Source organism: Ischnura elegans, chromosome 1 (genome assembly GCF_921293095.1).
Source record: "Ischnura elegans chromosome 1, ioIscEleg1.1, whole genome shotgun sequence".
Classification (NCBI taxonomy): domain Eukaryota; kingdom Metazoa; phylum Arthropoda; class Insecta; order Odonata; family Coenagrionidae; genus Ischnura; species Ischnura elegans.
In genome coordinates this window covers 18,230,615-18,245,540 of record NC_060246.1, presented here as the reverse complement: position 1 = coordinate 18,245,540, position 14,926 = coordinate 18,230,615, and the positions used below count along the sequence as shown (strand labels likewise).

The following is a 14,926-nucleotide window of genomic DNA, read 5'->3' as shown; positions in this document are numbered from 1 at the left end:
GGTTTCCGTCAACACTATGGCAAAATATTATCATCATATACTGGTTACTAATTCCTGCCTTGTTTCAGTGTGTAACCATAATAGCACAAAATAAAACAGAAGTTGTAGGTCTTTGGAGAAAATGCAGCTTCAATAAATCCGCATTTGATAAAATCATCTAACCATCGAGGAAACTTATGCGAATCTACGCTTTCAGATAAATTTTGTTTTGTGTGAAGGGTATAACAATTCCTTTTTAGCAAGTAACGTTTTCTTTATGATTCCATTTTTCAACAATACCGCGTTATTTACTTTAGATTGTCTTTCTTTTAAGATTATTACTGGTGATGTCCTGACCTATTTTTATGCATTGTACTGTATCAAATTTTAAAAATAGTTTATTGTGCCGGATAGTATTTATTTAGCATTTTATTATTTCTCAAACAAACATTGGGGTCGGGTACCGCAGTTGGCAATCATTCGAGTTATTATCGGCGACGATAGTCGATGTCAAACCTTCAGTTACAAACAGAAGAGTCGTGATATAACTATAATACAAGTTACTGGGCAAAAGCATCGCTGAACCTTTCTTATGAACATTTTGATATTCAAATCCTGGTGACGGTGACCTTCACAGAACGGCCTTGGTAGAAGACACATTTCAATCACTGAGTTTTCGAAATGTTTCTCGTTTGGAATGTAAATTTAGACGCATAATTAAGAGACTTGGATAACGATAAGATCATTGCATGAATTAAATCAGCATTTTCAATCGGAAATTGTCTGCGAACATTCAACGCCGACGTATACCTTATATGAGAACGTATAACCAGCGTCATTCATTTATTTCATATTTACTCCAATATTGTAAAGAAATTTTTTTGCGAATAAGTTATGTTTTAAATTACGTTTGTTATTTGCAAAATATCATTCATTCACTTCAGCGCAGATTTTCACGAAAAATTAAAAATGTATAAATTGCGCAAAAATTACAATCAATAAATTAATTAAAGCGCTCACTTGGGTTGAATGCTTCGTGACTTCCTCCGCTGCTAATGATACTGTATAAGTCAGCTTCCTATTGGTTGCAGGGTTGACGATAAGTGCCAACTTATTATAGTCAGAGTGTAATGAAAGCATAAAATATGGAAAAGGAAAACACATTTCGACCCAATCACATGGAGTCAATGGAAGAAACTAGAAACGTGCGATACGTGTTGCGTATTTTAGATTTGCATTAATGAATGCAGTCTTACGTACTGTTTTCATGCAAAGCTCCCTTTGTTCGCTAATGATGCCCCTGGTAGATTCACCCCACGACCTTCCTCGACCAACGTCTTCTCCTCTGCTTGCTTAACGCCTTCTGTCTTTCTGTTCCTCCGCAGGCCACGTCTCCTTCGCTGCCGCCTCCGCCCCCGGCGGTCTCCGCCCGACGAAGACGCTACTCCTGACGGACGGCGGCGTCCCGCAGCACTGCTGCCTACGGCGGCGTCCTCGGGAACCCTACCCCCTCCACTTCCCCACACTCTTCAAAGAGGACGCGCGCGCAAGAGGGGGGTGGGATCACTTCTGCCCCCCCCCTCTCGTAATTCGAGCAGCACAACAGGCGAACTCGTGCGTCAAGCGGCGCGGGAATTCGAATCGGTCCTCGCTCTCGACGACCGAGCGTAAGGCATTTTTGGGCCTGTAGTGTGTTTGCCATCGGCAGTGTTCGGCTCGTGTCGTGATCGGCGCGTGGCTTGTGTTTATCAGTTGCCAAGGCGGAGTGGGAGGGGGAGGGGGTGGCGGGTAACGTCGTGCCATCTCTCTTATCTGCCGTGCGAACATGCTCCCGGACTCAGGACGAACATCACGAATCTCTTCCTTGCAAGATCCAGTTGCCATTAATTTTATCACTTTTAGTGAAGCTTACGGTGGATGACAAAGTCATTCCAGTAAGCAAGAACTCTGTGATGATAGTGGGAATGTGACGGAATCTCGAATGGACACGAAAATCGAGATGGGTCGGAAGTGAGGTGGACTGTCCTACGAAGTTCGGCGATAGGACCCCCCGGGGTCTGCACGATGAAACCTCCCATACCGCGTGTCGTGTGAAGCGTTCGCTCCGAGGTGTTGCCTGCGGGAGGGACCGCCACGGCCCACCGCGGGGCCCCGTGGACCGGGCCCCCGCCTCCCGCCCGCCCCCGTCCGCGGCGGCCGCCGACTGCGTCGAAGCGGGCCCGCCCGCTGCCGCCGCCTCCACTGCCGCTGCCTCGCCGCCGCCACGCCCCCAACCTCCCCTCCCCCCTTCCTCCCCTCGAGGCGAGTCAGCGCCTCCAACGCACTCCCTCCTCCACATCGTCCAGCGGCACCAGCGACGCCGGACGCCTCTCCCGCCGAAGAGCAGAGCCGTGTCCGTTGGGTGCGTTCGCTTGCTGCTTCCGTCGACACGGCGGACGGGCGCTGCTCAACCGGCCCAGCCGCTCCGCTCTAAACGCTCCCCCAACAGCCGCGCCGCATCCCCCAGCCGCCCCCGCACCCAGCCACGAGGCGGCCATGAAGCTCAAGGAGCGGCTCATGATCGGCGCCGCGTCCGCCGCCGTCCTGCTCACGTTGCTGCTCGTCATCGACCTGCAGATGGACCTGGGCCTCGTGGGTCCTCCGCCCCCGGCAAGACTAGTCGCCGCCCCCAGCCACGGTCGCGTGCGCGTGCCCGATCCCGCATTCCGCAAACGCGTGCTCCAACGAAGCCACAACGGGTCGCGCGAGGCCTCGCCATCGGGCCGCGGCGAAGACGGACCCGAGTCGGGCCCTGCCGAAGAGACCCCGGCCCCCCACGACCCCTTCGAGGACCTCGGGGAACTGGCTCAGCCGGGCCGCTCGCCCGTCGAGTCTCCTGTGATCGTGCGGGACGACGAGGAAACGCAGCTGACGGCGAAGACGCGCAAGGGCCGGCGACGACGGAGGGACAACCCGACGCTCGGAGAGCTCCTGGACATTCGCTTAAGGTACGCGGTCCACATGAAATCCCATTGGGTGCCCAGCCTCCAGAGCCCCTCACTCCTCTAGCCCCCATTGCCAAGGAAACAGCCAAGTGAACCTCGAAGACTCCGGGCATTGCGATTGTTGTGCTTGGTGATTGAGTGGTGTCGCAGAGGAATTGGAGGCGAAACCTCATGAGGGTCGCCATTGTGTTGTGATACATCGATGTCTCTGTTGTGCCTGGTGCGTGTTGTGGCCTGCCAACTCACCAACCATCCTTTCACCCTCTCGCTAGCAGTGGTGTTGGTTATTATCGGAGGCTGGGCTTACCCGAGCGGCTTTGTTCCCTGTATTTCAAGTCATTAGCATCCCGTTATTGTCAATTATTTGCTTGCCGCTGAGTCCGTTTCGGCCACATTCAAATCATCTCGCTCGCCGTGCGACGCTTCAGCGCCCCCAGTCGCCCAAAGCGGCAACATCTCTCCGCCGTAACCATTCTTGTGGCCGCCGCATATCCTCCGCCCGCATCGCCAATAGCACTGCTTACGACGCGGGGCTTTTATTGTCGCTTGAGGCCGCTGAGCAGTCTTAATTTCTTTTTAGCGGCGATCGCGGCGGAACAACACGCTAGGGCCGTGTTCTTTTCAAGGGCCGGAAATTGGCGACGACTCTCCTCGTGCAGATTGCAAGCGACAAGGGGGTTGTTTGCGTGCTCCTAAGTCACGGCTGCGAATGTATTTCGGTCTGTGCGTGTGGGGGGGGGGGGATGGTCAGAATGTAGGGGATCCAGCTGGCCGCTGTCCAATTGCAGTCGTCCCGTGCGCGGATTAGGGCGACGCGTGCGTGGAAGGCGAGAACGCGGCCGTAGACTTGTTAGTGCCAAAACATCCAGGCCTTTTTTATTGTGGAATCCATTTAATCGAGCTCTGTTGTCGCTCTTATCCACATATTTCAGTACACTACGAAACGCGCTTTGACCCTCAGACGATTCATCATCACTCTGCCGTAGTCCTGCTCCTGTTATTGAACCTGGGGATATTTCATGAGATTGTTTACTGATCGTACCGAAGCAATCCTTATATAGTCTACCAAACTACATTTACTCCCTCTTTTCATAAATATCAGTAAAATGCTTCACCTGGCTCATGATCATGATCCACGTGTGTGCTAAGTCGCTATACTCCCAAAGGATTCATACATTGCTATCATCATGTGCAATCGAAATTCACAAGGAAAGCGCCCGAAATAGTTTCCATGAAAATTTTCCGCAATGAAGTCTCCGTGAAAGAAAACACTTGTGTGGTGTGCCCGATGCGGAATTCAATTTTCCGACAGTGAGAATGAAAGTTCCAACTCCTCTGTTGACTTTTATTAGGATCTACATTTCTACTGAGTACTGGAAACCTAGTAGGTCGTTGTATTCAAAAATTGTTTGGACTATGGAAAATAGTTGATGAAAGTGCATTATGTTTTGCATCTCGCATTGCCGCCGAGATTCGCCTGAAACAGTTCGTTCTGCGACCCTGCGAGTTGATTCTCGCTGTGTGGTTATTAAAGTTCGTGGGAAAGTGATGAAAGTGTGTGACGAGCCTTCATTGGGCACCCAAGGCTAATAACGCCTAGGTGTGAGGGTTCACGTTGGTTAGGCAAACTCAGTCCACTCGTTCACTCCTTCTCTCTCTAAATGCCCCCATCCCGCGGGTCCGCGTTCGAGACTGACTTCGTCCGTCGCTAGCTAATCTGCTCATGTGTCAAAAAACAGTTGAGTTGCCTAATTTCCATAAAGATTGAATGGGTTTATTTATTTTAATACCCTCTGGAAAAGTAAATTACTTCGGAGACACTTTGCACCTAATGTGGAAATTCCTTTCATTTCTAAATCAGCTAATCGCTATAGTTATTAAACTCGATAAAATATTAACAACTTCATTACCTGAAGGTTATATGTGCGACCGGGGTAATAACTTTTGCGTTTAGAATCATTACTTGTTCTGCCGATTAGGCAGTGTATTCAGCATGCCTTTACCCGAAGGAATGCTCTCCCTCACTTTCAGTGAAAACGCTGTCCAAAGCAAAAATACGTATTGTGGCATTCTAAAAGTTTGACAAAGCTAATCGTGTTTCAGTAGGAAAGTCTGAAGTTTGCTAAGTTAATAGTAGAGTTTGTCATCGGGTTATGATCACTGCAATATCAGTTTTCATCATTTTATAGAAGAGACTGGTCCCCTGCAGCCGAGGGACATTGTCCGCCTCGATTGGACATTCATCACTCTTGACCCATAACCTATTCAGACTACACTATTCACCATTAATTTTTCAGGTACATTCACAATTTACATGAAGATTTTGTTATTCTCGTTTCATTTAACCCTCCGTCAGTCTTTTTACATTTTTGAACGCTATTTGTCGCGTGGTGTCTCACAGACACCATTTTGGAATGATTAAAAAAAATGCATTAGAGTAGAAATAACTTTTTTAACTACAATTAATCATTCATTGAATACTAAATTTCACGAATGGACAGCAAATTTTTGCATAATAATGATAGAGATTTTTGTCTTAATCAAAGACTGAATAGTACTTATTTTGACGTTTCTTAGAGTTTTTCTTTCATCGAAATTATGTCATATTGGTTACAATAAAAAAATTCGTCGTTATAAGACGTACATCAAAAATGAAATGGTTTAAATAGTTGTTAGTTTAAATTGTAAACGTATGTAAGAACTTTGGGATGAATATCACGGCGCTATTACATTTTAACGCATTGTAACTCAAGTTGTCGCGTGGCGTCTGACAGACTCCAAAAACACGAAAATTTATTCCATAAAGGTGACAAAAATATAATCGTATTGCTGGCTATTTCATAATCATAGAATAATGAGATACAGGGAATATGAGTTTCCAAAACATTAAAATATGACGTGGGCAAAGAAAAGAACATGTTCTGACGACTGGTAGACGCCACGCGACCAGCAGACAAATTTAGTTTTCGAAATTCCCAACGTAAGAATATCTGTTGCGTGGAATCTTGTCGCCGAAGTATAAGTCACTTAGACTGCTCCTCAAATCTTGTGTTCAAAGAAAGAGGCGACTCTCATGTTAATCCGTTCTCGGCATCTCCATTATCCGTCGTCGTCAGCCGCTTTTGCCTCGTGCGAACGTGATCTGCTCTTTAGACCCCATTAGCGCATTCTGCTCCATGAGTCAGAACTAAATTTCTAAGCGTGCAGCTCCTGGTGTTACCGCACTAGCGCTGGACACGATACTCTTCCGATGATTTTAATGTAAAACATTACCGTCTTGATTTCAAATCCATCTCGATGGAAGGGTGTCACTAGTAGCAGCAAAATTCTTTTAGCTTTGGTAAATGGCTCGGGATCTTGTTTTCGTAGTAAATAGCATATCGCATTCCTTATTTTTTGTAGCATTATAATGCCTTAACTTATGTACAACTAGGTAAACACATACCCGGTGATAACTACTTAGAGAATATAGCGTTTCTTTTTCAGCTAGTGTGATAAAAGTTAGTATTATGCCAGGTAGTTAGACATTGCGGGAAATTATCTCATAACTTCCCATTAGTTATCTCATTGGATTAATATGAAAAAATTCGCTCTTCAGCGATTTAACGTTCTTGCATTTGCACTTTTCAGCATTACCTGGAAAAAACCCCCAGTTCTCTTTCCTATCGAAGTTTTGTTGAGGCGATGGAAGCCCTGAAACCCGAAGGTAAACACTGGACCAATTTTAGCCATAATAGCCAGAATAATCCCTTACGCGGAAAATTTCTTGGTCTTGACTTAATGAGCTCTTATCACTGACGTGCTGTTTGAAATCAGTGCAATAAAACTTGTTCCTTATCGTCATTTCAAGCAAACATACTACTTTACATGGCTATGATTTTTTCATACTATATTACAAGGTTATAAATGTACCGTATGCTATCTTTCAACTCGCTTAGGCAAATGTAAGAGTCCATAATGACATTTTCCTGTTAAAAATACAGTTTCTACGTTTTGTTATTGACTCTGCTATCACAATCATATCATATCACATTGAAAAACATTTAAGCACGAAAGAATTGCAGCTGTTGCAAAGGAGGGACTAGAACACCCGACAATCCGCGTGGGTACGTCACCTGGCACCGATAACGAGTTATAGAAAGCTGGGTTCTATGGTGTGGGTGGATTGATAAACATTCATTGAAAGGTTTGGGAACTATTTACTATTTCCTCAGTTGTATTTTTTTTATTTTATTTTATTCTAAAACCACCGGATACAGCTCTCATTGGCCATTTTACACCGGGGTGTTCAACATATGTAACAGTAAACGTACACAAATAACCATGCCCTGGACCGGGGAAACCTACCCAGGCGGGACTCGAACCCGCGACCTCTTGTTTGGCAGGCGAAGACGTTACCCCGCCGCCACCGAGGCCGGCAAGGTTGTTGTTATAGTGGAAACATAAGCCTTTTTCATAATTGCGCGATAATTTCTGTGAGTGTCACCTACGTATACAATACCTACATGTACAATACATAACCGACGTTTATTTTTGTAAGTACTTTGATTACTTCCTTATTTCATCGTAATTTGACATTACTCAGGTCCCAGGGATTTCTTATAACTAATTGTTCATAGCTCACTCATGGATTTGCATTCCGGTGCCTAATGGTAAGGTGTGGCAATTGGAGGAGGCGACCAAATGCTAAGGTTGTTTGCGCAACAGGGAAGGGAAGAGTAAGGAGGTTGGAGAGAAACCTGGCGTCGGCAATAGCCTGCAGTTAACGAAAGGTGCCATGGGAACCACGACTTACCGTCCCATCCGATGGACGGAGTGTTGTACTGGAAGTGCCTACCACAAAGCACTCAAGGAGGGATAGGGCAGCCTGAGAAATCTCCGCTACCATCCGCTCCGCTGGGATTTGAACCCGGGCGCACGGGATGGGAAGCCAACACTCTAACCACCGCACCACCCCGAACCCCTCCACTGGGTCTAACATGCTCAAATACACATAGCTTCATTGGACAATGTGCTCCTGAACATACTTTATTTCTGAGTGCCAAAGGTGCCTCTTTTGGATCCCCCATTAAGAATCATCCTGCCTTCAGCATACCAGTGATTAATTGCTAAGATTTATTTTAATAATTAATAAATGGATGGGGCTGTTGGACAAAGCTCTTTGTGCGTACAAGCTTGGCTCCTCTCCACCAACTGATCTCTGAAATATACAAAATCTATCTATCGAGTCTATCTGAAATAAGTCCAAATTATCCAATAGGCTGAAATAAAATTTTGAACCATCATTGCAGTGAATTATGCTGCGAAAATTGCGTGTATTTTGTTGGATTCCATAATTAAATGGAAAATACGAGCATCTTCTGAGATCAACTATTTTGAATATCTTGTCCGTGTACAGCAAAATATTACAGTATTTAAAACGGTAACAAATGTCAATTAGTTTGATAAGGATATTTTTCCCTGTTTCTTCGCGACCACATCGAGAATGGCTAGTCGAAAAGGCAACTCGAGGTGCCCTCCAAGGCCGTTCTTAACAAGGTTATTTAGGAGAATCATAGATGACATAATTACAACTATCGTCGCACTCAATCAAAATAAATAGTGAATCAATCACTCTTGTTTTTGGTAATCGAAAGATTTTTTTAAAGGAATTGTTGTCTTATGATGTTGAGTCACCTATGCCGTCTCACATAACGAAAATGGGCAACCTTTTCTTAAATCATTCGACGAATTTATTTCAGTGACTCATATAAGTTGAAATTTGGCTATTTATTGGCATTGATTAATGCTAATATCCGTGAAATTGGTGATAACAATCCATTGTTATACGAGTTCTTTATCGGGGCAATGCGTGGAGGCAAGGGTGGGGGCTTGAATAATATCTTACCTCTAGGAAATCCATAAATTATATCTTACGAAAAACGTTCCGCAATCGAAAAATGTACGTTACGGATTGAGCAAACCTTCAGTGAATTCAAAAGTAATGGGATTACGGGGAAACCACGAGTTGCGCTTATGGGGAACATGAGCATCAATAGCAAGAAGGATGCATCAAAAAGGAAGGTTTTACGATGAAAAACAGGCGCTAATTCACAGGGGGAAAATCAATCCTAGCACACAATGTTAGGATACATTTGGACGCCTGTTGTAACGCACGGAATGCTACCACGGTAGCGAGCTATTGTTTAAGCAGTTTTCGACGAGTAACGAATGAAAAGTCATTAAAAAAGTACAATATATATATGCGATTCTAATTCATCCACTGAAATAAAATGAATAATGTTTCCCATGCTCTATCATACTCTGGAAATTGGCTTTGAAAATCAGAATTTTGCATGAGATCTGCTGGTGATACTGGTCAAATGATAGTATAACCGTTTATTACTACTAGAATATAGATTTCTTGCGTCAAGAAATTTATATTACGTTCTTTATGCCATAAGATAAAGATGAAACTAAGAAATTGGCACGTCACTCGACTACTTATTATTCATTTATTTGCAAGTGCCCAGAAAACTGACTGTAACGTCCTTGACATCGGGAGTTTCGCACATTGCAATTAGTGGAGGAATGCTGTAATTGGAGCCAATTCACATTAGATGGCAGTACGGTTGGCTAATAGAGCTAAAAAAGCGTTGCTTTTTAAAACGAGCAATGACACATCTCTATACTCCCCATAATCTCCTTACTTTGATTTTTATTGACGGTTTGACTGATAGCAGAACTTTTTTTTTTTTTACAAAATCGGCGAAATGTATTCGTTTTGATTAGCTGAGAGTGCGGCGTCAATGAAACCTCCATAAATTCATTGTGATCAGTGTTTTTGTGTGATTGAAGAGGAAACCAAGTTGTTCTGCCCGAAGACTCGGAAGACGGCCGAAGAATGCCACGCGGAGCGGACTCACAACAGTGTGATGGAGGGAATTCATTTTAAAGTCACACCACCTTTATAACCAAGGGAAACGATGGAATATAAGAGGGAAACCCTGACAAAACGAGTTGGTGCCAGTAATATTTACTAGAAGGAGACGGCATTACGAATGAAGTGGCAATTATTTGGGCCTATTCATCGCCCAAGGACCCTCGCAGCCGCAAATCCATTTTTATCCATTTATATTGAATTTCATCCTTAAATAAAAGTTGGCGCTTCCGTTCTTAAAATGAGTCAAATCAAAATATCATACAAATATAGAAATATGTCCTATACTGCATTTATTATCTATAACTTTCGATCTGTGAAATTTTTGAGGGAAAATTTTGTCTTTACACTATGAACAAGCACCATTTTATCGCTAGTTTGCTGTTTTTCATTTCGATAATTGTTAATCATCAAGAAAATTCCTGTGAAGGTTACACAATACATAAATACCTCGCTCTAGAAATGTTTACCTGTAATTGACTCGCTATTTGCATTCGGCATCTACCTATGCCCTGCGTGGCACCCAGCTAGTGGCCTCGCCGGTGAATGGCGGAAGGTCCGCCCGGGTGCGGACGCTCCGTGGATGCGGGTGTGGAGTGCGGCGCTTAGGAAGCGCCTCCTACGGGAGCGCGGGGAAGACTCGCATTCGTGAGTACGCTGATTTCTCCCTTACTCGCTCCCCCGTCTGAATCCTAATCATATGAAATTATTCAATCATTTCATAGAGTAATAAAAATTATTCAATTATGCAAGATGAAAGTCTTTTCATATTATCTACTCTTACTTCTCTACTCACTTACTCTTCTACTCACTTATCTACTCTTACTTCTGTGGCCATTGGAAACTAGATGATGTATGGCCTCTACAGCCAAGCGCCTCCGCATTACACGTTCAAACACGTCATTTACGGTCAAATACGGTGATCAAATGACGTGAATTTCATTCAATCGACATCGATTGAATGAAATACACGAAAAATACAAATTAAGTCCTTTTGTGCAACTAGCTCGTCAGGAGGTGCTGGTGTGGGCGTAAAGAAAAAAAACTGGTTAATGCAAACTGCCGTAATATCACATTTAATCATCACAAAATCACATAGTTTTCATCGCATTAAATTACGGTAAATAGGAGTTAAATCACTCAAGTTTCGTGAAAGTGGCAGTTATGTTGACTAATAGAGCTTAAAAAGCACTCCATACTCCATACTCTGCGCACTCTTCTTATTTTGATTTCTAGCATTAATTGGTGATTTCACTGGGTGAAAAACATTATTTTTTTACAAAATCTGCGAAACGTACTTGTTTTGATTAGTTAACTATGACAAGAACAAGTTATTACAACTTTCCTACCTTAAATTTCCAAATTTACTCTTTCTTTTTAATCTCGTAATACTCAGCACCTTAGGTAAGTTTACATTTAAAGTAAGTTTGAACTTTTAGCTACAATTTACTATAGCCTTCTGTTACCATATTTTGTAGATAGCTAGGGAATTTCATGCAACTCTATTGGTGTCAATTCCATTGAATTTATCATTTATTTTTTAACCTTGTATTTGTTGAAGCGGTTTTCAGTTTTTGGCATATATTCAAGAAGCCCATATTTACAGGGAATAAACCTATACTCTGCTAAACTGCATGGGAATCAGGAGTCTCTACACCCCCTCTTAAGTTATACCTACTTCGATATTTGAATATTAACGTACAGATTTTTGAGTTTATCGGAGTTTTTTTTAATGAAAAGAAGCAATAATAATAATAATCAATAGCCGCTGTGAATTCAACCTCAATTCTTAATTTTGGATAACAACAGCAGCTCTGCGGAAGTCGATTTTCAATGCTAACTCTCATTTTTTCACTATTGCGTCCATTTTCATTTCACTTTTCTTGTATGCGTTGCGTCCCTCCTGTTGTTTGTTACTCGTTGTTCTTTGGTTTAACTTCGAATTCTTGGATATAGAATTAGTCTGCATAAGTATAGTTGTACCATAAGCATACGTATGTCGTACTTTTGGCATTCTTTGGGAAGTCTGGTGAGTGGAGATGGAGTTGGGCGCACGGGCTCTGGTTTATCGGGGGTTGACCTGACGCCAAAGGACGGATTAAGAGCGCAAGGGGTCGGGCTCTGAATTGCAGCCTTATCTACTCTAGGTTGGTTTACTAGTCACATGTTGGAAAGATACTTCGTGTTACACCATTAGAAAAAAATACGCATTTTAAACCTATGGATAGAGTTATGGGAGAAGTATAAGACTTGCTCTCTTTTAGTTTACCCCGGATATTATTACCCCTGGTTAATGCAAAGCTGCCGTAATATCACATTTAATCATCACAAAATCACATAGTTTTCATCGCATTAAATTACGGTAAATAGGAGTTAAATCACTCAAGTTTCGTGAAAGTGGCAGTTGTGTTGACTAATAGAGCTTAAAAAGCACTCCATACTCCATACTCTGCAACTTTGTCTTGTAACAAATACAAGTCCTAATTCCTTTTAAGTGAGGTATCAAATATGTCATCGAGGCTATTTGCTTCTTCAAAGGTGCGGGCCTTCATCCTAATTCCCACTCCCCCCTCGAGACCTGTGGTTGGCGTAGGAATAAAGGTGGAGTGGTGTTAAATATTCAATAATGCATATCTATAAGAGGCCGTTTTTTAATTTCCAAAGAAAGGTATGATGCTAGGGATTCAGTTCCATTTTTCCTGTGTTGTCGAGCTTTTAGTGCCTTCGAAATGGATTGCCTTTTTTCAGGCTGCCATTCACTCTCGTTGTGGTCAGTATTGGATACCTCGAAAATACCCCTAGTCCGCGGCCGCTCTGTGGTTTGGAAGAGAGATGGCGCCTTGGCGGCCGATGTCTTCGCGTCGTGCGCTCCGGGGGTTTGAGCGGCAGAGCCACGGTATCCGCGGCTTAGTGAATTGCTCCCGTATGGCAAGAGTAGAAGAGTAAATATATAATAATAACAACAGAAGAACTTTATATTATAATAATGGGGGCTTTTAATTCATGCGACTCACGCGTCGACTAGTGTCGACTCATGGAAACTGTTTATAACTCTCCTATTCCTGTGCGTTACCGTTTGTTGACTTGTGTCACAACAGTCGGCGACACACACGGAATGGAACACGAAAACCGCGACGCAAGTCGACTTGTGTCGACGTGTGTCTTTGAATTGAAAGCACCCAATATAGTTAGAAATGTATTCAACACTCTACGCCGTTAAGGAATCACATGTGCGGTTATACTGAAAGAGGCAAGTATTGCTATTTGCATGGCAAGAGAGATTTGATATAAATGATCGGAATCAGTTGGGCGGATCAAAGAAATTGCTTTTTTAAGAATAATAAAATCTTACAAGCTCCTTTTTGCCCATTAATGTAAAAAAATAATGAAGTAAACCTTTCGTTTTATCTTATGGTTGCGCAATTAGATGAAGGTGTATGAAAAAGGCAAAGAAATCAGAAAATTTTACATCGACGCACAATTTTTCAAATGAGGACTTAAGATTAGTGTGTCAACTTCATTTTTGGTTCTCGATGAAAGAAAAATTACGATTCAAAACATTAGCTAGAGTAATTGATCGCTTATGAGGAAAACAGGGAGTACTATTATTTTTTGATTTTTGGTAATATTATTCCATAGCTAGCCTTAAAAATATAATTACTTCTATCGAGTTATTCATTCATTTTTGCTTATTCTGTGGAAGCAGACCTAAGTACGTTTTTCCATGCAGGGTATAACTTTGGCAACATGAAAATATCTTTCTGCGATAGTGGGCTATTTTCATATTTTCTATGTTTGGGAGTTTTGCCTTTCGAAATTATATTTGAATGGGCACATTGTTCAATATTTCATTCCGCAGAGCTCCAATATTATTCAATATGAGAAATCTGAGATAGCTCATTGTTTCCCGCTGCGTTCGCATTGAAATAGTGCATTTGTAAAACACTTTATCCTTGAATTTTGAATTCCTGTCTATATTTTCCTCATTTTATCCAGTTTTTACTATCATATCCAAGCATATTTTTCCTGTACGATAAGGTCGCAATTGATTATACAATCTCAATGGAAACATTATGGTGGGGTATGTTTGAATAAATATTCGGATCGATATCAGTGTATAAATTAATTACACGAATGAAAAAATAATGAATACATAACACACGCGTTCCAAGGGTGTATAGCCATCGTTTTTTGGAGTCGTACGGGACCCCAGGTTATCATTTAAAACTCATACCACCGCCGCTATAACCAAGGCCCGGCAGGCTCGTTTTGCACTGAACGGGCTTCATACCAAAGACTCGCCTTTGACAAAAGGCAATAAGTTGCGACTGTATAAGTATATTATTCGTCCCATCCTGCTCTTCGGAGCAGATTTTTTGCAAACTCCTCCCCGATTCAAGCTAAATTAAATAATTATTTTTTTAATTGTCTTATCTTGACTTTGTTTAATACATATTATAATATTTCCTGGAGTTTAGGTCAATGTATTTTATGAAAACAAGTTATAGCCAACGTTTCGATTTATTTTAAATCATCATCAGGGCTATGAAAGAAAAAACAAAAAAAAAAAAAACGCGATCGTAACATTTTTATGTAAAAATATTGTATATCGTTGTTATCTTTGTATTTTATATTGTTCATGTTTTTTCTTTCATAGCCCTGATGATGATTTAAAATAAATCGAAACGTTGGCTATAACTTGTTTTCATAAAATACATTGACCTAAACTCCAGGAAATATTATAATATATGATAAATGAAATACTTTTCAGAACAAGTCCCTCCGCAAAATCCTGCATATTCCGCAGAGAACCAAAATGATCTATGTCCTCCGTTGACACAAACTCCCAACAGTTCAAGAATTCGTCCGTAAACAGGCTAGTAGCATGGGCGCACGAGTAACACTCACATAAAATCCATTCCTTGTAAATATTTGGAATTACGATGAAAATTTTCCAACAACACATCCACAGCCTAAAGATATCACTCTTCTATGAGTCTATCGTATGTCTTTCCTTCTTCTATTCATTTTTTTATAAAAGAGA

The 14,926-nt window shown here is 42.3% G+C and overlaps 1 protein-coding gene across 1 annotated transcript in view; it reads left to right on the top strand.

The window, feature by feature from the left end:
• The first annotated feature begins 1,978 nt into the window (after positions 1 to 1,978).
• Positions 1,979 to 14,926, top strand: part of LOC124155640 (extracellular serine/threonine protein CG31145) — a 532,953-nt gene continuing 520,005 nt past the window's right edge. The window contains exons 1-2 of the mRNA XM_046529647.1: positions 1,979 to 1,989; positions 2,076 to 2,966. Coding sequence (XP_046385603.1) covers positions 1,979 to 1,989; positions 2,076 to 2,966 — 902 coding nt within the window. The remainder of the gene's footprint in view (positions 1,990 to 2,075; positions 2,967 to 14,926) is intronic.